We start from the raw sequence: 21,896 nt of genomic DNA on the forward strand, positions 1-21,896 counted from the left end.
CTTCTTTCTTACTATATTCTATTGTTACTGTATTATATGTTCAGTTACTTCCAAACAAATGAGAATAAGTGAAAATACAGGGGGGGTTTAGAGGGTTGGACTGGTCTTGACTGTGGTCCCAAAGTCAAAATGTAGTTTAATGCTCCTTGTCATTTGATACTGTGCAAGGTGTCTAGTCCAACCCAAAAATGGCAGATAATAAACATGTAACATTACAAAGGCTAATCCCTGCTGAGAATGGAGGGTGGGGGTGGGAAATGGCTCACATCTTTACCACAGGGCCATAAAGCAGGTTAATCTGGTCATGACTCCAAATCTATTATTACCTTCAAATGCTTTCTAATGGGTCATCAGCAGCTGGACCCCTCATTACCTTTTACTAGGCAACATATTGTTGCTTCCAAAAATAAAGCTACTGAATCATAATTGTATTGATTAAGATTCATGTGGCTCATATATTATGAATCAAGATAAAAATAGATGAACATTAAACAACTGTTGCAATTCGATTTTTCCCCTTTAATGCAATCTTTTCTCAAAAACAATCTTCAGTTCCAGTCCAGCTCTTTAAATCATTTTCACATTAAACTTTTCTGTGCATATTAATATTCATGAATAAATGGTGACAAGACTCAAGTTTGCTTTGTGCCACACACATCCGTATGACATTACAATGTGTTCAGCAAACATTCAAGGTGTCCAAATCCACAAAACAACAGTCATTATGTGGACACATGTCCTGGCTGTCTTGACTTTTTTTTTTTTTTTTTTTTCTGTGGGATTCTTTCCTCAGTGTCATGTTTAACCCATAATATAACACAGTCACAGATCAACATAGACCCCAACATGAAACAGCATTTCAACAAGTGGGAAAAGAAGGTGGTTCATGAAGCACCAAGTGGCATTAAGGTGAAAAACATCAAGATTAATGGGTTTAAGTTAAGTTTTTTGTTGATTTCATGTGTAGTCTGAAATGGTTTTATATTCTTAGTTACATGACTAATGGGTGTTAAAACAGTATGGGCAAAGAATAAGTGCCTACAGTCATCATTTCAATTATGGGAGATGCAGTCAGTCTCTATAAACACACTCCTTTTCACATGGTTAATGATTACATTCTCAGGTAACATTAAAACATTAATGAACTGAATCAAGCAATGTTTAACATCTTATTTCTCAAACTTGTTGGCCTGCAGGTCTGTATAACATTGACATTACGTTGACACCCCTCACCCCCACCCCCCAATCTGAAGACCAACAAATTTTTAATTTGGCACATCATATTTCACGTTCATCAATCCACAGTACATACTTCACATACACACACATTCGGAGGTTTAAGGTGGCTGGAGTTACTTATTAATCTATCATAGCATTTGAAAGTTGATGATAGCTGAACTATTAGAGTTTATGGTACTGTGCATGAGGGAGCAGTGAGCCATCATGGTTTTAAAGCATGACATACATCTGTGCTGAACTGGGAAACCTAAAAGAGGTGAGTTATATTCTAATTAAACACTTTCATAAACATTCATCTGTGACAGTGTGATAGTGTATTTTTCATGTTCTTACTAACCCTCCAAAACGTTGCTCTGATCAGTACCATCCTGCCTTTATTTTCTAAAATTGCATTTTTTTTGTCTCCAACATGTTAAGTATCTTCATTAAAAAAACAGATTTCATCATTTTATTTTTACTCATTAATACTCAGACTTGTGTGCTTGCTTGTCTATAACAAACACAATTTAATTGGCATGATCATATATATATATATATCTATATTGTAAAAAAAAAAAAAAAGAAACAAAAGAAAAGAAAAATGCATCAGGTTCTTTATGCAACACCTCAAATATTTTGAGGACACAGTATGTATTTTTTTTGTCAACCTAATTTTGTGTTGTCTTCGTACATCTCATTCTGAAGTTCAATTCTTGATTCATGATGGACAACCATGTGGAATTAACCAAATCACATTTTGAAATGCATTAATTCCACTGAAACACAAAACCAACCTTCATATCCTAAACCTGTGGCACATTGTAGTTGATACAAACATCCTGTACGGTACATAACTCAGTGAGGTTTTTCTACACGTCTTTTTCTGCCATTTGTACATTGTTAAAAAATATATAAAATATTAAGAGAATTTTTTACAGGTTCATTCAGGTTAAAAACACATTTTCAATGTTTCTCTTCAAAGCTATTTACAAATCTCTGTATGGTTACTATAGTCGTCATTCAGCTGTCGACACAGGAGTGAGTGGGTTGATGGACAAACAAAACAAAACAAAACATAATGAGTCACCTTTCTTTGGATTTTTGTCGTGTTGATAATTCAGTTGTGTTTTTTTCATTAAAATATTTTTGAGAGGGGATTGTTGCCTTTTATTGACAATCTATAATCAAGAGAGACAGGAAATATGAATGGGGGTTAATTATTATGAAAATTAAATTTAAGCTCACTTACTAAACCTGTTTTCCTGGTAGAGTTTAAACTATCAGTGACAGAATTTTCCACTTTTTATATTAATTTATTGACTAGTCAAAATATAGTTGGCAGATTAAATTATAATGAAATAATTATTAGTTGCAGCCCTAGTAATAAGTAATCTAAGTTACTTGTATACGGTAAACAAAATCAATAATTCTGTACATTGAAATTAATTTGATAGTTGCTTTAAGTAATCTGCCCGGCAGCACCATGATACACTATAAAGAGTGACTCAGCATTATTTCCATTCAAGGTAAAATGTTTTGAAATGGGATTCTTCTGTAAATTACACTGAAATGAACTTGACCCCCCGACCGTGGCTCAAGGCAGCATGTAACACCTTTGCCTCATTAAATACTCTGACGACATGGGAAACAAAAAGGTATGTGGCTTTTACACAGACAACACACCATATCTGTTGGACAAGTCAAGGTTAGTTGACCTGTAATTTCCGAGGCATTGGCTGAAGTTTAACTATGAATGCAGCAGTGTTGTGTCAAAGGATATCGAACAGCGTCATGACTTGGATCCAGTTTTCAGCTTGAACTGAGGTAGCAACTCACTGACGGCTTTTTTATCAGGGCGACTTTGTGTCTGTTTAAACAAACTTTCACTGTAGTTTAATTCTATTTAAATGATGTGGAGGAAGCAGATTTGTTGTTGTAGTAAACTAACCCCACTTCACATTAAAATGCTAAAGAGGAGATTCTTGAAACATCGATGCCCAGGCATTAGATCCATGTCTGTCATGATATTTGGTTGTTATCATCATGGGTCGATGATGAAGACATTATTCAGTCTAGAAACATCCCCCCCCACATGGACGTGCTTTTGGGGTCAATTACCCTTTTATTAACTAGAAAGCAAATCCATTCTGCTAAAAAGAAAATAAAAAATGACCGTTAGTGAAGTAAAACAACCCAAATACAACATTCATACAAAGTTTCTGTAAGGCATTCCTTCACCAGCAGAGTCTGCAGCTTCCTCTTCACAAACTTCAGCTCCTCGGTCCGGTGTTTGCCAGCAAATGAAAAGGTGTTCTTGAGTTAGCCATGTGCACAGCTTTACCAGCTTCTCTTGCTCAGTCACATGAGTCTTTAAACACAGTCCTGGCAATGGCTTTGGTCTGTCCTGCAGCTAAGACTAGAAATTATACATACAAGAGCCGCAACTCTTTAGAAAAAAAAAAAAAAAAGAGTCACTAGATTCATGCAAGACTGTACAGACTTTCAGTGAGCCGTCCGAGCTGGACAGGACAGAGGGTTTTGCAGGGTGCAGTCCTATCTGCAGGAGGAGCCCAGCACCGTCCCCGTCGAGGGCGTGGTGGTGGCTGTGGCGCTGTAGTGGGGGTAGTTGTCGTTGGGTGGCGGGCTCGGGAGGATGGAGTTGCCGTTGGTGGGGGAGCAGCTGAGCTGGAGCCTCCGCAGGTACTCGGCGTGGACGGGTTTGTGGCTCTGCAGCACTTTGATGGCCTCGTCCACCGTGAACCACTCCCTCTTACGGCCTGCAGAGGGAGACAGAGATTGAAGCATGAGGTAAAAGGAAGCTTTCACGTTAGATTATACTTATGTAATACAACCTGCAACAAACAATAGAAGCTTTTTCCCCCCTTTTCCACTGGGTGTTTTTAAAGTGTATCAAAGCTATTTCTTCTAGAGTAGATGTACCAAACATCAAGGAAAGCACAAGCTTCACTGCCGTAGCTTTAATGTTACTCTTTCAGCTATAAGGAAGACTCAGAGAACGGTTGACTGGATATTTGATGATTTTCAAGTTTAATTTGAAGCAGGTCTGGAATATTACTGACTATGTTGCTGTCAATGTGTATTTAATAGTTAACTGCAGCTAATTAAAACTCAGTTCAAGCCAAGTGAAGGTAAATGTATCTTGGGGACTATGCACATACATATGAAACTACGACGTATGCACAGGAAATATGCAGTCATGTGTCCACAGAAATAGCCGGCACATGTGCGATAGACTCTTTCAGATTTCAAAACAAGAGTCCAGCAAAAGGAGCAGGCTCTGGTTTACACTGATTTACACCACTGACAGCGCTAATATACTGCAGCTAAAGAACCACTGCAGCTAAGATCAGTGCCCTAGATTTACAGGCACCTGCTGTCACTGCATACCCCACTGCCCATATAGTCTCCATGCAGCACAGTGGCATTCACATTAATAAAAAAAGACACGCATTTTCTGAAAGGTGTGACAGCACTCGGCAGAGCAAGTACACACATACACACACACACGGGCACACACTACTGCAGCTGCAAACACTGGTGAGAGGGTGAAGGGGACACAGTACCTATGTTGACAGAGTCTTCCCAGGCCTCCAGAGTTTCTGTCACAGTCAACACATACACGTACGTCCGGTGCTTCCGATCTTGGTTTTGCTTTGGGGATCAGAAGGAAAGAAAACTTGAGTATTTGATAATAACACAAGATTATAATGTCTCCATGCACACACAAAGATATACTGAATTATCAGAGAATTCATTCATTCATTAATGATGAACGTTGAGCCATAGTTTTACTGTCAATGCAGCAACTGAAAAATACACATTAGACCCACAATCAGGTTTATTAGCAGAGTTTTCTAAGAGTTTTAATATGAAAACTTTTACATTTTATACAGTAATAATAGTGCACTTCGATATAGGCCTAGGTATGTTAGAGGCTTACCTCAAATACCCCAAGCAGCCGTCCCAGCTTGCCCTTCACACCAGCCTGAAGAAGAAAAGAGGAGAAATCATTAAAGGGGGATTTTTTCCTCTTTACTGGTTCAATTCTATAAAACAGCCAGACAGTGGAGGACACTTTTGTGTAGATGTGACCTTACACCACAAATCACTCGCATGAATAGAAAGTGAAAAGCAGTCTTCAAACCACAGACTGTACTCTGTGTCGCACAATGGGCATTGTGTATTCGATTTCAGTGTTTTAAAGAACTTCGGACCCACCTCCATGGACTCAACTCTGCTTTGTTTTGATGTACAAGTGCCTGACGGACGATAACTCTGCATGAAAACATTCAGAACTAAGCTGCAGAATATACCCACGAGCCAAGGCTGAGATATTCCGGGGCTTTATTTTTGTAGAAACCGTCACCCAAGCTACAACCACCATCACTCTTAAAGGTGTGATGGTGTGTACATGTGTTTTGGGCTGGCATTCGGCGATAGCAAATCTTCAGGAGGACATTATATAATAACAGTCATCATTATGACTCATTTGTAACGCTCCGTCGCCTGGGGAAAACAAACTGGCACGAATCCCGAAAGAGTTTCATTACGGAAATGTAATTATGCCCCCTTTCATAACACCTAGCAGTTGTTGTATTAATTCAGTTGCACTTCGCGGGATTCAAATTACCGTCAAGACATATGACATCTGTCCTTTCCCCCCTTCTCGGGATACTTGTCACTCTGTCCCACTGATGTGCGCAGCGGGTCTGTGGATGCACAGGAATCCAGTGAGAAGCCAAGTTTAGACCACTGACGCGACTGAGAACACGGCGTTCCCAACCGGAGGGGACCTCTGGAATACCAGCGGGCTCCTCAGTCACCCAGCTACTGACACCGCGGCCCTTCAACAATCTTCACCCTTACCCTGCTACTACTGCTGCTGCTGCTGCTGCCAACCACAGCAACTCCACTTCTGGTCATTTCAGTGCGTTTATTTTACTGGAAACGAACACTGGCAAAAGGGGCGTGAGAGAGAGAGTCACGGGGCTCTCCAAGGATACACAGATGTGTGTTTGAGCTCCTCTGCAAGATTTCTAATAATAATAATAATAATAATAATAATAATGATAATGACCACAAACAGCTTTCCCTATCCAAAACATGGCAGGTGTAACGTCCTTAGCAGCCATATGTTGTCTCGAGTGACCTCTGAACAGATTTGCACCTCTGAATTGCCAAGTCACGCTGTACAAATATCACATATATGTTATGTTTTATATATTTTTTTACAATATAGCTGTATCATATCACTTCTTTGCTCTCCTTTTACATACTTTTATGATCTCTCTTGACATTTTTGACTCTTTTCGCTTTTAGATCCTTGTTATATAATAGACACTTGGCCTTTGGATGTAGGTTAAGATTAACTTCAGTAAAATCAAATGTCCTCTGCCTTGTGATCGCGTGTAATGACCTCGATTTGGGGGGTTAAGAGTTTGTTAATGTGATATGAGAGCAAATCCACGGATGTAATCACCTCTTCAAACACCTCTCGCACGGCGGCCCCACACGGCTCCTCCTCTGGCTCCATCCCTCCTCCGGGGACGATCCACTGGTCCGGGTGCCGACTGCTGCTCACCAGCAGAACCTGTCGAAGAAAAAAACAAAACCTTAGTGTGTCTTTATCTTGTTATTTCATTGTGACCTTGTTTGGCTCTAAGGAAATTCAGACACTCATCATGAAATCACAACCTGAAGGAAGAGGAGAACCATTTCCTCCCTATTTGGTTTCGTAGTGAAGGGAGTTCTTTTCTGGCACCTGAATGTTGATCGAGATTTGCCTCGGTGACTTGGAGCCTCTTTTTCAGTGTCAGACTGAAACTGAGCACTTCGACATGAGCCATGACCCTTTGGCTCAGTCGGGTCTAAAGGACAGATGACTGATGAGTGGTGGTGCCTCTGCTATTTATTCTCTGTTGTTGCTTACAGGATCTTCAATCTACCACAGCGTCTATTAAACATTCAAGTCTAAAAAAATAAACAGTCCTATAAGTTAAATAAGTACAAAAAATATGAGAATAACGTAATATTGGGGTTATTCCATGTCAACTTCGACTGTTAATTATTATTATGTAGCTAAACATCACAAACAAACCTTCATATCAATGTTAACTAACTGGAACAAAACAAACATGGTCCATATTTTGGGGTCTATATTCAATATCCGTTTTTATTTAGCCTATCATATTTATCTCACTCATCTCGTGATGGAATGCAATCAGAGCCAGTATCGAGGCTTTGGCGACACAACATGACCCCAGCAAACAATGCATTTAAAAACCAAGCATGAGCGACTGAAATCCTATCAGTGTTCCTCCGGAGCGTCCCGGTTTGAATTACACTACAGTTGCAGAGGACACCGATACGCACAGATCAGATGTGCCTGCATCTGCGGTTTCTGCCAGTAGCCACGTAGCAGCCGCAACGGCCACGAGCGCACCTGCTGTAAACATTATCACATTTGCATGGAGGAATTAAATCATTGTTTAAAGACTCGGCCTGTGACAGGCAGCACACCGGTTGTAGTGATATCAGCAACCAATGCAGGAAGAAATCAACGAAAGAGGACCCAATTTGTCTCAGATGGTTCATTTACTTGTGATTTGACTGCATAATCTAAATGTTTCAGCTTTTCATTTACCATATTAGGTCAGCTTTTTACACTCAAATCTGACACAAGCACACAAACTGATCTGCTACCTGAGATGGCCTAGAAGCAGCAGTACTGCTGCTCATGTTATCATTTCTCCTACATCCTTGCCAATTAGGATATCGCTCTGTAAGCTTTAAATGTAAATATACATGCCATGAAGAGAGAAACATGTGTCCACCAGCTTGCACAACAGATTGTGAAATTCACCTCAGCCACCCATCCGATCGCCATATCCAGTAATCTGCCAGGAGTCAGCCTGTCACTTAATCCTAACTCAGCTTTTGTATAGCTACCCTTACGCTCTCTAATGGGATTGTGGCCGCGAAGGCCTTCTGAGGCTTCTCTTAGGCCCACGGCCAAGGGGCCAAACCGATTGGCCAGCAGCACATGCCCGGGGGCCTTTGACAGCGAAGTCGCTTGTCGGCTGCTGCCTTTCTCACGTGCCGCTCTCACTGAAACTCAGCCACCTGCCTATTCCCAGACGATATAGGTTAGGATGGAGGGGGCAGGAAGCGGTCGGGTTGCGAGTGTGTGCAACTTTACGGCACGAATGTCGAGCATGAGGGCCGTGGATTAGGTGTGTGTGCACGGCACGCTCTGTAAACATTTTCTGCAGATGAAAAGGTCCAAGAAAAACATAGGAGAGGTGTTTATCCCATACAACAGGTGTGGGTGTTATACAGTTTACAGTAAATGATGTGTGTTAAAAGAGGACACATTTACAGTTACTGGACAAGCAGTGCTAAGTGCAGAACATGACGTCTTCTCAGTAGAGTGCAAACTGTAGGAAATGTGCAAAGTTGAACCTGCCAGCCTGGAGTTAAAACAAGCTGATTGTGAACTTAAGGCCTACAATCGTGAATTGAGAAGCGGGTATTTAATAAAATAGTGACCTTGTTTGAATATTCAGAAGCTCCTTCTCATTTGTTGTCTTGGAGTGTGTCATATACAGCAAGTGTTTATTTGAACACCTGTTTTCCAATGTGCTGTTAACGCCTGAAGCGCTTCCATGCAGACTGGGCTATTTCAGTGCTATGAGATAATAAAAGATTCATTCATTCTTTGTGTTTTGGATGGGTTAAGAGATTTCAGAGCTCTCTTACACCTGGCACCGTGTGTGTATGTGTGTGTCTCTCCGTGTGCTGCTGATCTGCGGCCAACAGGCTTACAGGGAAAATCGCCGGTGTCAACGCGTCCGAAGGCTGACAGTGTGGGGTTGTATACAACACAAAAGCCGCAGAGTTTCCAGGGCAGCAGGGGACAAAGTAGATTTCTGCTTTGCTTGTGCCATTTTTATCTGGTGGTAGACGACGTCCATCCTCAGAACACAGCGAAGGCCACGCTTTGTTTTGTTTTAATGAGCCGAGCAATGTCGAGGACTGAATCGACATATTGCAGACGGTGTATAATTAAGAATTTGTTCCTTCACATGTACTGCTGAGATGAATGCAGCCATTAGTTTTATAAGAGGGGGCAGCAGGGGTTTGGTGCTGCCTTTTAGACTTGCTAATGGAAAAACAAGTCGAGCCTGTCTCCTTGTATTCCTCTCCAGCTCCAAGTTACTTACTGAAACCCAGAAAAATCAGTGAAATTAAAAGGAAAGTATCTAAAGCTCATTACAAATCAGGCAGGTGAAGAACTACTCTGGGGAACAAGAACCCCTGGTTGATGCGTCATGATCTATACCTCGCTCTTAACCCCATTCACGATGTTTTAAAGTGTGATGAAAAAACCCAAAACAAAATAACTCACACCGCCCTGACAGGTCAGCGGTCAGACGACAGCTGAACTCTAAGCACAGAAACTCCACTTATATTTGGAAAGAGGGGCAGGGTGAAGGAGAAACCCCAGGGGGAATGCTGTAGTGTTTCCCGGTTACATTTCACTGTTTTGCAGCTTGAGCTACTTCCCAAAGGGCCCCCATTGTGGAAAGAGAAATTCTAGGGCAACATACAGTAAATCTCCTCTGTGTAATGAAACCCACTACGGTATATTGAAATGTCAGACGCATCTGGCGTTACCCAGAAATCCATCTTTACAGAAGTTACAACAAGCATTAGCTTCTTGTAAGAATAGAAATCATTCATTCTTAAGCTTAATTTGAGATATCAGAGTTGTCACTGGCGGTTAAACACTGGCTTTGACAGTAAGTCCCGTGGCATGCCTTCAAAGAGGGACAGCAGGCAGGAATATTCTGGAGGACATAAACACCTCCTCCTCCCCGAGGAGGAACGCCTGTAGCTGTCAAATAAAGAAGGCTCCAAATGCCAGGCCAGGCCGGGCGCTGGGAGGAGAGAATGATGGTTAAGTCTTAAGACGCTCAGGCAGACAAGTACTGGGCCAGAATCAATAGTGCCACGGAGAGTAATACACTCGCTGCATTATAAAGGTATCAACAAATAAGCGGAGTCATAAAGAGAGACAAGTCAGAGACAAACAGCAGGAGGTAAAGGGAGAGAGAGCCTGAGCGCCTTTTATGGCGAAGCATCCACTCACACTGATAACCACTGTACCATTTCCAGTTTGACACTGTTTACAATCTGCTGCAATAATCTTCCATATCTAGCCTCCAGGTTACAATCTGATAAACACTGAGCTTATTGCTACAACTATTGTCCTGATCAGAGATAGCAATTCATTTCTCTCTTTCCAACTGATGCAAAAACTCATTGCAGTGAAGTTGTATGAAAGCCTGAGCCTGAGTTAGGGTTGCTTCTTGACAAAACAAACAAAAGACGTTGATAGTGTGAGCTTGTTGAACTTGGACTTACAGTACAGTACTTTTATATACAACAAGCAGTTTTACAGGCCAGTATTCACCTTCCTTTTAGCTCTGTTTTGTTCTCCAACAGCTCCAGAGGAAAACACCTCCTTTGGGGTGCTAAATGCTGCAATATACTAATGACTAACGTGGTCTGTCTTTAGCCAACAGATAGAACAGAACAAAACAATGCCAATCAATGCAGTGTGAAGTGGTTACTATAAAACCAAAACAATGAGATGGCAGAGACACAAAAATAACATGTAGAGCTGCTTATTCTGTGTCTGAGATGTTTTTTCAGGTGATTCATAATCATTTAATCAGTTGTTTGTAGAAAAACACCGATTACAGCAGTTTTAAAGCTGTACGGACTCTGGACTTCTGACTGCTGTTTCATTACTTCTGAGAGATTAATGAAAGTTGTGATGAAATCATTTCCCAAAAGCTGTTCATCTGCTGCACACCCCCACAACTCTGTCAGTTTCACTGTCAATATGTTCTAAGAGTTTCGGGGGAATATTTGCAAAAAAAGTTAATTAGTTTCAGTTTAAAATAAATGTTGTCTTAATTCAATTAATCCTTCAGAAAACACAAGAAAACACATTACGACTACTTATTTAATTAAAGTTTTCTGCAACCTATCATTGCCCTATTAAGATGTAAAATAATTAAAGTGCCAACTCTCTTGACACACAGGCCCCAAGGAGTGCGCATGGTGTGAAACTCAGGTGGCCCAACTCAGCTATCACTGCCATCCCTCTGCACTGTCAGGTTGCTGCTTTCCCTTGTTAGGACTTTAATTGCTGTCAGAGTACCTCGCCCAGAGGGCTCAGCTTTCTCCCTTCCTCTACAAAACAAAACACTCAAGCAGCATGTGTGGCTCTTATTTCACCACATTTGGGTCTCCTGTGTCTAGGAACTGATTGTTTGCGGTAGGCGTGTGTGTAAGGAAAGTATTGATGCCACAGTGCCCCATACGTCAAGCTTCTTTAAGCAGAAAATGGATATTGTCATGGCCCGACATCTGACTGACTGCTTCTCTTTACTCTAAGCAGTGTCATCTCTGTGATTACATGAGTAGACTTGTTTGTCAGAGCCTGACAATCCTGAAGGTGATAGTCACACCTACACTCCTCTGCTCTCACAATATTCCATAATTGCTCTTTCCTGTAAAAGTTGTGTGAAAAACATAACAGTGTACCAACAAGTTCTGATTTGTTTTAAAAAATTGGGAAAAGTACAAAAGTTTATAATTTTTTTCCTTATAACAACCGACAAATCTCTAATTTTTATAAAATCTCTTTTGTGGTGCTCCATTTAAAACTCAGACATAATGATGACATAACATCTGCACACATGTAAGTGAGCGGATATGCTTGTGTCTAGTGACCCCAGACTGGACTGCTTTTATTCTATATTGTGTAACAGTTTGTTTATGCCATGCAGACAGAGGAGGCTAAATTTAGACCCGCAAGAATATGCCACAAAGGCTTTGATATGGCCCGGATGTTTTTAATATAAACATGACTATGTGGTAATTTGGATTCATAGTTACTACTTGTCCCAACAGGGGGGCTTATAACTACCCTGGCCAATAGGTGTGTAAGAATAAGAGTAACACTAAACAACATTCAGAGTAACAGAGAGTATTTATTTTAAATTTAAATATCTTTTGGTTTAGTCTACACAGTTATATAATGTTTTCTGTATTTAATATTATTATGTTTTGTTGTTGTTTGTGGAGATTGCACAAATACATACAAATGTAAATAAGACATGACACTGTATTGTATATCCAGGGAGCTAAATGTTAGTTAATGTGCTAATATCTTCAGAATACCAAAGCTAATGTATTTTAATTAACGTCTGAAGTGAAAACTTCTGCTTGAGGCATTGGAGATCCCTTTTAAAGTTGGTCTATGTGTTGCATGTCACCGAGAAAAGACATACCTTAATTGCGTTAAAGGTCTGTCACCCCATATTCATTATTTACGTGGTAAAGGCTCCTTTAAATCCTCATCCACATAATTGCTACGCAGCTGCCCGCTCAAGGCCGGCGGGATGCAGCATTATCATGAATGGCCACTGCCTGGTCATGGATGCTTACGCTGCCTCATTTATTAAATGTGATGAAGTGACTCGACATTTGACAGATATATTTAATAATAGACTCTTAGTCTATATTCTCGTCTCCTCGCTCAACACGAGCCGATGTTGGAGCCGCTATTTAAGGAAACGTGCATGCAACAGAGCGCCTCGCCCCCTCTGTTTGCTACTTCCAAGCTAGCTAAAGGTTAACAGGAAGTACTGCGAGCGTCTCTTCAAAATAAGAGATTTGTATTCGACGAAAGCATTGGGTTCGATTGAATTCCTAGTCGGTGTGGGTTTATTTTGAAAAACCACCACCGTTGCTCTGGTGTTGCTAAGTGACGCTACCTTGACAACAGTCGATTTTCTCTTTTCTCTACGTGCTCCGAACTAGCCTAAACTGGATAGCCCAAGGCGCATCAGCAGCAGCAGCAGCAGCACCACCACCAGTGGCACAGAAAAACACGAACCAAAACACTGGCCTTCAATGAAACATGTCAGCAGAGTCAACGTTGCAACACTTGAAAAATAATGAGACGCTATAAATCAAATACAAAATCTATAAACGTAGAATATTGCCCCATTTTATCCCCACACTACCCCTCTCCTCTCCCCTCCCCTGGGCTGTCTGTCTGAATGACTGGGTGCAGATAGAGGATGACTAGGCCACAAAGTCAAGATACAACCGCATATGCATATGGTCCAAAAAAAGGGGGGGGGGGGGGGTTTAGCTTAGTCATAACGTTACACTGCGGGGTCTCTCTTACCTCTTCCTCTCGTTCATTCTTGAAGCACAGACACGCCGCTCGTTTCTTGAAGCCCTCGCCATCGTACGTCCTGGTCTGGTTCGGCTTGAGCTTCATGCTGGATTTTTTTTAAAATTCTGCCTCCTCGACTTTCAGTCCTTCAGTCAGAACCGGCAAAAACAAGAGAGAGAGAGAGCGAGAGAGGGGGAGAGAGCGGAGAGCGGACGGGGGGGAGTGGGTGGCCGGTGAGTGGTGGTGGTGGTGGTGGTGGAGAGGAGGGGGGTATCGGTCCTGTCCAACGAGTTGGTTAGGAGAGGAGCCGCCGCATCGTTACTGCTGCTGCTGCTCTCTGCATCCGTGGTCCGAGATGGTCACTCATGGGAAGAGTGAAGAGTGGGAGGAGGAGGAGGAGGAGGGGGCTTCGCTCCGGAGGTATGATCCCTGGCTTTGGAAGCCGACAACAAGACTCGTCTCTCCTGGATTAATGATTTCCTCGTAAGATCATCGGCGTGAGAGCACAGAAGTCCCGCAGGCAGGGCAGGCAGGAGATCTTATGTAGACTACAGCCTACACACAGACACACACACTCACACCACCGACACCACAGCCCTCCTCTAGACCCATTTGCGCATGGCCGCTGACTCAGTACAATGAACAGGCACACACACACAGGAGTTTTAGATATCCAGATCACTCCTCTGAGACAGGAGCGCGCTCATTGGCTGCACCGGGGCTCAGTGGGCGGGGCTAACAGCTCTGGTCAAAACAGTGGTAAAGGATAAACAAATGTGTAATTTTGTGCTGATTCCCAAAACTGGTGCAAGTAGCTCTACAGCAGCAGCAGCAGCAGCCAGCAGGACATGGCCCCATTTGCCAAGTGAGCTTGTTCTTATGGGAAGAGTGTAGCCTACAGCCATTGATGGGGAGGGAGACTAATCAATAATAGTTTATCACTTTGTCCTATGATGTGCTAGGTTTTCAGGGCTTTTACATAAAAATCTGTTGCTTTCTGTGCAATTTGAGGGTGAGGGTAGACTCAGTAAGTTCCCTGTGTTTGGGGATTTTCCACAGCAGTTATATTGACAGACATGTCACAGTAGGAACCTGCGTGTCATAATCATAAAATTATTGGTGGTTGTAGGCCTACTTGTATTCTATCGCTTTAGTTTCGGGGTCCTGGTCCAATGGGGAACGTGAATAGGCTATACTGTACAGCAGCTGTTGTCGATGTTATCGTTCTTACTGTGACAAATTAAAATGTCTGGTGTGAAAAAGGCCAAGAAATGGAGTCGGTTTAATTCTCCCACACTGCTTTGCTGTGTCTCAGCGGAGGAGGAAAAGCAGCAGTTTTGAAATCAAAGCCCAAACTCCACAAAATATGTTAAGAACGCCATGTTAATAACCCCCCACCCAGGACCAGAGCCTACCCAACCCTCCTCGAATTATTAAGCCTCAGGCTCAGCTTAGTATTAATGTCATTCAAGCCTAACAAATGAAACCAACCCTGTTGTAATCTCGGGTATTTGTCATAATACAATAGTCAACCATGACATTTTTTTTATTGCACTTTTATGGGAGTTTTCTCATGGGAGTTCCATGTTTCAAGTTCCACCTGTAATATAAACACACCTAGGTTACCTGACAATAACACGCCTGGGTTATTGTATTTGCGGAAGAGACGCCGCGTATATATGTCATATTTTGTTTTTTTCTTTGAGTTCAAAAAGTCAAGCAGCCTGGAAAAGCGCCAGCTCACGTACGACATATCCAGAAATTAATGGGACAGTTACATCAATTCCAGTGTGTTGAGTAATCAATCAGTGACTCCCATCTTTCAGTGAATTTTCATCATATTTGTGGTAAATTTATGAGTGTGTCAGACCTTAACCAATACATTATGAAATTAAACAACAACATCGACAACAAGAAAAAGGAATATGGACACTTGAGCACATGTTGAAAGGTATTTTGACCAGTTTGGCCTGGGCCTTTTGCAGGAGAGATGAGGGCTGTCTCTGTGAATAAGCAAGCACCACTCCTGACCAAACATATTAGAGTAAAATCTGTCACAAACCATATCTGATGGCACTCCCAGGTTGTGGCTGCGTTCATGTTAAACTCATAAAATGTACGTAGGCTGAATGAATAATGCCGACCCTTCCCTATGTAACTACTCAGCAGGTGGGGTTTGAGAGAGTCCACTTGCCTTGTAATCTATTAGCCTAACTGATTAAATGTAGTCACTGTTTCAATTATGTAATTTTTTTAAGGCGTAGTCAGTAGATAATGACAGTAGATAATGACAATGACAGATAGTGACAAATTGCAGTTTTAATGGAGACGTGATGACGTACTCATTTTGTCTTAGAGAGACTCTATAACCAGGTGCATTAACATCCTCCTTCACCCTCAGTTCACCTTTGACCTGCAGGCTGACGATGAGCCACATGTTGTAACTTCACTGATAACATGACAAAAAAAAAGAAAGAAGGGACCTTCACGACAAATCAAAGAATAAGATTGATCAAAGTGGGTCAGAGTAACACAATCCATTTTGCTTGTGAAGATAATCAAGTGTTGTTGCCGGCGATTCTTTATCTTATCTGACTGTCTTCTTTCAGACCGTAGTCGACAATATACTGGTGAAATACTTCCCTTTGACTCTCAGTTGTTGTAAGATACGGGGCACATCTGGCTCTTTGTGCATGCCTTTTAGAGATAACATACAACATGATGTTATTTATTTTTAATCTAATAAGGTTTCTTTTTAATAGATAATTGGTAATGTTAATTTGTTATTTGTATTTTCCCACACTTTGGTCCAGGTGGAAATATTTCAACAACTTTTAGCCATGAAATTTTGTGTTTTATTCACTCAGTAAACAAATCCTACAACTTAAAGAGGAACTAAGCAGGATTTTTAGTTTAAACATGCTACATTATTACCTTAATTTAACAGCTTCAAAGTAATTGTGATGGTTTCATTAATGACACATAACTTGTTACAGGGAGAATGGAGACTCTCTGCCTCCCACGTAGCGTCTCTTGGCTGAAAAACAACTTTGCAATGTCAGTGCCGCCACCCCGGTCTCCCAACTCTCGTCTCTGCGCACCGTGACACAAATGCGCCCCGTAACCTGTGTTTATGACAGGTAAGACTACACAAAATATACATGTAACATCGTATAACGTTATGTAGCACTCTATTGATTGATTTCTCGCCGGCTGCGTTATAAACAAATGCACATGGCCGAGAGGAGGGTTAGCAAAACAGCGGAAACACTTCCCTTTAATGATCCTCTGACCTTTTCCTTATAGTGCCACCAGCAGGTTGACATTTGTGGTTTTGGCTGAAATGTCATATCTATTGGGGTGGACTATCATAAAATTTAGTCCACACATTCACGCCTCCTGAACTGTCATAACTTTGGTGATACTTTAACTTTAAATCCAGCGCGGACATCAGGTTACTTAATTTGGAAATGTGAGAATGCTAACATGCTAAACTAAGAAGGTTGACATCCCTTACATGCAGTGGCTGTAATCTTCCCTTCACCTACTGCTGCCTTCACTTTGTTTTGAGATTGCAGAACTAACTGATGACCTTCCTTGTGTTGTCCAATAACCCTCTTTCACTCACATTGCACCATAGTTGCACACATATCCTGATCATGTTTTGCAGGTAGTTCTAAGTTTTAGGTGTTGAGAAAAAAAGAAAACTATCACTGTACCAGTCATGTTATTATTTTGACCACAGTGAAATCTAATAGGCTTGCATTAAGGTCACCATATTACTAGAAGTCACGCACCATCACTATCTTGTTCTGCTGCTCTGGTTACTCGAAAGATAACTGCAGCACATTTCAAATGTAAAAACACGGCGAGCAAGTATTTATTGAGTTTGTTATGAAGCAATAAATGTAAAAAGAAGATAAAGAGAATAGAAAATAGTTCAAATGAAGATGGGTTGCTGTTTATACCTCAGGTAACTGTATCATTGATGGATTAGAGAGTTGTTCTAAATCAAAAAAGTGATTGAAAAAATCTGATTATATAAGTGAGTCTGAACATTTTGGAGGATAATACAGGATTAGTACAATTTCAAAAGACTGCAGTTTGTATCATTGCTATCAGAGTTAGGTAGGCATGTTTATAAAATTGAGGTATTTATAGAATTATAGTGTTGTTTGCATCTGATATATAGCAAGCTATAATGTACTAAAATTAGAAAATAACCTTCTGAACTTAATCTTGCTCCCAAATATAACAACAGATGCTCAACCATGTTATCATCTTAATGGGATCAGTCACCTCAGAAGAAAATAAATCGTTCTGTCATCGAGTTACTTCAGATGGTTTATCATCATCTTCCTGCATAGGAAAGGAAGGCAATTTGGAGGTCCCCTTTTAGCCGAGGTGTGAGGGGAATAGAGGGATCCAGTTTCTCCTGGCTCACTTCGAGACAGATGGAGGGACGAAGGAGCCAGAAATGAACGTCTGCCCATTGCTGTCCTCACTTCATCAGGAAAGTCAGAGGACATCTGCTTTCTGACATCACAGTGAGCTCAAACTACACGTAACACACAGAAACACCCACACACATAAATAAATACATATGTCACACTTATACAACACAGTATATTATGCATACAGACACCTCGAGTCCTCGTGTATTTACCTACAGATAGCCATACACACCCACACTCAGACATCTACACTCTCACACTTACACATAGGGACTAATCTGTCTCGTCATTTGCCTGTGAGTGGATCACAGTGCAAACTCAGATTACGCGTATAAAATCCTGAGCTGATTAGCTCGCCCATAAGTCTCCTCTTTGACCTGAGTGCCGAGCTTTCAGACGGGAGGCATGTGAGAGAATGGCAACTTGCCAGACAGTGAAAATTAGAGTCACAAAAAACTGAAATGCCTTCTGTCACCAAAGATGTAAATGATCTGATCAAGATAACGACAATTAGGCGTCAGTTAGCCCCTACTAAATTTGGTTCATGGGCAATCATGCAGTAGCTATTAAGCTAATTTTAGACTGTGCCATCTGTTACTGCATGTAGTAAGGTCTCCGTTATTAGCCACTAAAGTTTAAAGTTAAGCTTCAGCACACTCGGCCTTCCCTTTTACAGAATATTCACTACGACAAACCAAGATGAACTAAGACGATCATTCACAGGTATTCAGTGAGGTGGATGTAGCTCATCCAATGATGAAGTGAGTCCCCGACAGCTGGCCAAGGCTGCTAAGATGGATGCGAGCTGCTGTCACTGTTGAACACAGGGCCATGACGTCTCTGCAAATTGATCTATGCCCTGTATAAAGCTGTTTCTCCATTATGGCAGCAACAGAGAACTTGGAGGACAGAGGCTGAGCCTTTTTACAGTTTTATCCTGATAGAATATTTCTCACTTTTCCATAATAAGTGCACAAGTCTAGACAAAAGGTTAACTTAGCCTACTATCTACCAACTAGCTATTGGTAAACTAACCATTAGTCAGTTATGTGATGGGTAAACTTAAAACATCAGGTTTCCTCAGACTACTGTGGGTTGATATTGGTAGCTTCATGAAAATATGAATTTTATATTTTCAACTTAATAGCCCACAAGTCGGGCAAAAAAAATAAAAGATACTAGCTAACTGGTAGTCTGGCTTCTAGCTACAAGCTACAGGTTAATTAATGTTAACTTAACATTAGCTTGCTAAATGGCAGATAAATTTATAATCTACAGTTTACACAGACTTAAATTGAAAATATGACTTATTCCTGTTACCCAGTTGATATTTATGTTCCATATATCCATTTAACAGTACACAGAAACCAAGCTAATAGGCCTTCTTTCTTTTTTTTGCAATCCTATCACATAAGTAAGAACAAATTACTTATATCTTTTAACAAGAGGATCAATGGTATAAATCAGACAGTCTTAAACGTTATGATTAGGCTATAATTACCACCTTATGGCAGATAGATTGACAGACCCAACAGACTGAGTGCCACACCAGAAGTTTGAAGTTGTATTTTTTAGCTTCTGTAAAAAAGTATTTTAGTCAAATGTCAACTACCTTGTTTTCTTATGGCCCAATATGGCCCAATATGCCCATATACAGCATGATTATACTTCCACATCTGGACCAATCCGGGCACACACAGAGAAAATCTTTCAGCTGTCTGCCACTACTGCAGGATAACAGCTGGAATATGCCCAGATGTGGAAGAATATGGGTCAGACTGGAGCTTGAGACCCAAGAAGGAATATGTCAAGTCAGAAGTTTTATTTTGCCACGACTGTTATGAGCCACAAAATGTAAACAACCATATACACACTCATTTTATGCATTGTTAAAAAGTAAACTGTTCATTAATGCAGCTTTAATATACTTAAATGTAGCAGTAGTTCCAGTACTTAGTGTGGTTGCAATTGCACAGAGCTTTAAAAGGCACAAGCTTTTTTCCAGCCTGTGCCCCATGAGATCACAGTGGAAAACAACTCACATCAACATCTCTCTTGACAGTTTATACAACAGAATAAATACAGGTTAAGTCTGCAGATGCAAGAATGACAATAACTTGGTTGTGAGGGCTGAAGGACACAATGGGTGCTTGTTGGTGCATATTAAAGCCTGTCATTACCATGGTTGAACATAAAATAGAGCCAACATGGGTAAACATCACTTAGAGATGAATTACCCGGCACGATGAGCAAAACAGGGAGAGGTAGGGTGGAGTCATAGCTTGGGTTTTCTTTGTATAATCAGAAATAATATAATGATGAAAATAGAAATAGAAATATACATAATGAGAATATAAATTTTAAGTTAAAGTTCTTGAAACTGTAAAGCCTTGTGAATATTTAAAATTTTGTAATGTCACTGTTTAGCTACTGCTCTTGAGACTGTTGAGGCTACCTGCGGGCAAAAGTTTTCTTTCACAATGATGCCTCTGTCTCCTTTACGTAGAACGAAAACACAGACAGTCTGTAATCATGTGAAGATTAGGCTTTAAGGGGCATAAACAAAGCCAGACAGTGACAGTGTGATTCGACAGAATGTGGGAAAGCAGTCTGAAACAAAACCCCACAGTGATGATGATGATGACACACGCAGGCTGAAAAGGATGTCATTCACCCAGACAGGTAGGTGGAGGCCTATAAGATGGACGATAACATCCAACTTACACACACACCTTAAGAATACAATGTTCAGTAACACATCTGAAGAGTACGTGCACTGCTCAAGTTGATGTCAGCTATACTGCTTCAGTTAAGTAGATTAAATGCAACTTTTTAAAAAGTCTCCAAGGACAATCACAATGCAAACCAGCTTATTACACACTTATTTAGACTGCAGTGCTCTGGTGAGATAGTGAACAGCCTGACCTTGGGCTTTTTTTTTTTAACGATGTAGCAAACACCATGCAGCTTATTGACTAAAGAGCTGTTGTGGGTGAAAAGTTTACCGTTATATGCAAAGGGATTTTTAAAATAAGATAAACTGTGAAGCCTTAAAGCTCTAAGGATTACCAGAATGAGGGAAAAAAAACAGGTGCACAACTTTTTTTATTTCATAACCCAATATTTGGCTTCCATCTGTTTAGGTAAGGATGTCTGTTTGCTCGAAAATTCAGACAGGAAAAAACTTGCATACTGAAGAACATCACAAAGAGGCTGACTGTACAAATTCATAGTTTCTTATGACAAGACTTTGAAAAAACAGAAAATGTTCTACTTACCAGACCATCATCAGTTCTACAAAGGGACAGAAGAGAAGCCAGGAAAAACCTATGACAAGTCACCAAGGGCCAGGAAACAATCAGCTGTTGATGTTCAACAATATGTGATGTGACAGGGCTTGTGTGAGAGAGGACAGGAAACAAACTATGTGATATTGGATGGCCGACACGAAAATTACTCTTTGAGTCTGTGTACCTCAAACACCTGAATGTGAGCAAGACAACCACACCTGTCAGAACACACAATATTGAAAACCTTTGTGCTATGAAAGGACACATTTCCTCTTTCTGGTCACACCCCCAAAGCGACTCAGAGGCCCTACATATAAAACCTGTTTTTTTTATGTTGTTTCTTTTACATCCCTAATCCTAAAATCCTGGTCAATGGTCATAAAAATGGCCCCAAATAGCTATTTAAAGTAGTGAAAATGCACCTCTGTTCTGTTTCCCCTCACAGATTGAGGTCTTACCTCATGAAGGTGTGTTCACTTTAACGGTGAAGGGGAGGGGGGAGCGTGCCTTTCATGTCAGGTAGCCTATAACCTCTGCTGTGAAACTCAGTGGGAAACCCTGCACCTGAACTCTGTAAACACAATAATCTGGACTGTAGCCGTTACAATTTCATTTACCCACAGCACAACTCATTGGATTTTGGAAACATTA

At 41.0% G+C, this 21,896-nt stretch overlaps 1 protein-coding gene across 1 annotated transcript; it reads right to left on the minus strand.

Annotated features, from left to right (window-relative positions):
• Nucleotides 1-3,320: 3,320 nt before the first annotated feature.
• On the minus strand, nucleotides 3,321-14,151 carry nudt4b (nudix (nucleoside diphosphate linked moiety X)-type motif 4b). The gene is made up of 5 exons (XM_085768884.1): nucleotides 13,511-14,151; nucleotides 6,719-6,829; nucleotides 5,180-5,224; nucleotides 4,803-4,890; nucleotides 3,321-3,995 (listed from the first exon to the last, which is right to left on the minus strand). Exons 1-5 carry the CDS (start codon nucleotides 13,604-13,606, stop codon nucleotides 3,772-3,774), a joined length of 564 nt encoding a protein of 187 aa, XP_085625010.1. The 5' UTR covers nucleotides 13,607-14,151; the 3' UTR covers nucleotides 3,321-3,771.
• Nucleotides 14,152-21,896: the final 7,745 nt, after the last annotated feature.

This window comes from Trachurus japonicus, chromosome 23, assembly GCF_045865225.1.
Source record: "Trachurus japonicus isolate A0001 chromosome 23, Traja_1.0".
Taxonomy (NCBI): Eukaryota; Metazoa; Chordata; class Actinopteri; order Carangiformes; family Carangidae; genus Trachurus; species Trachurus japonicus.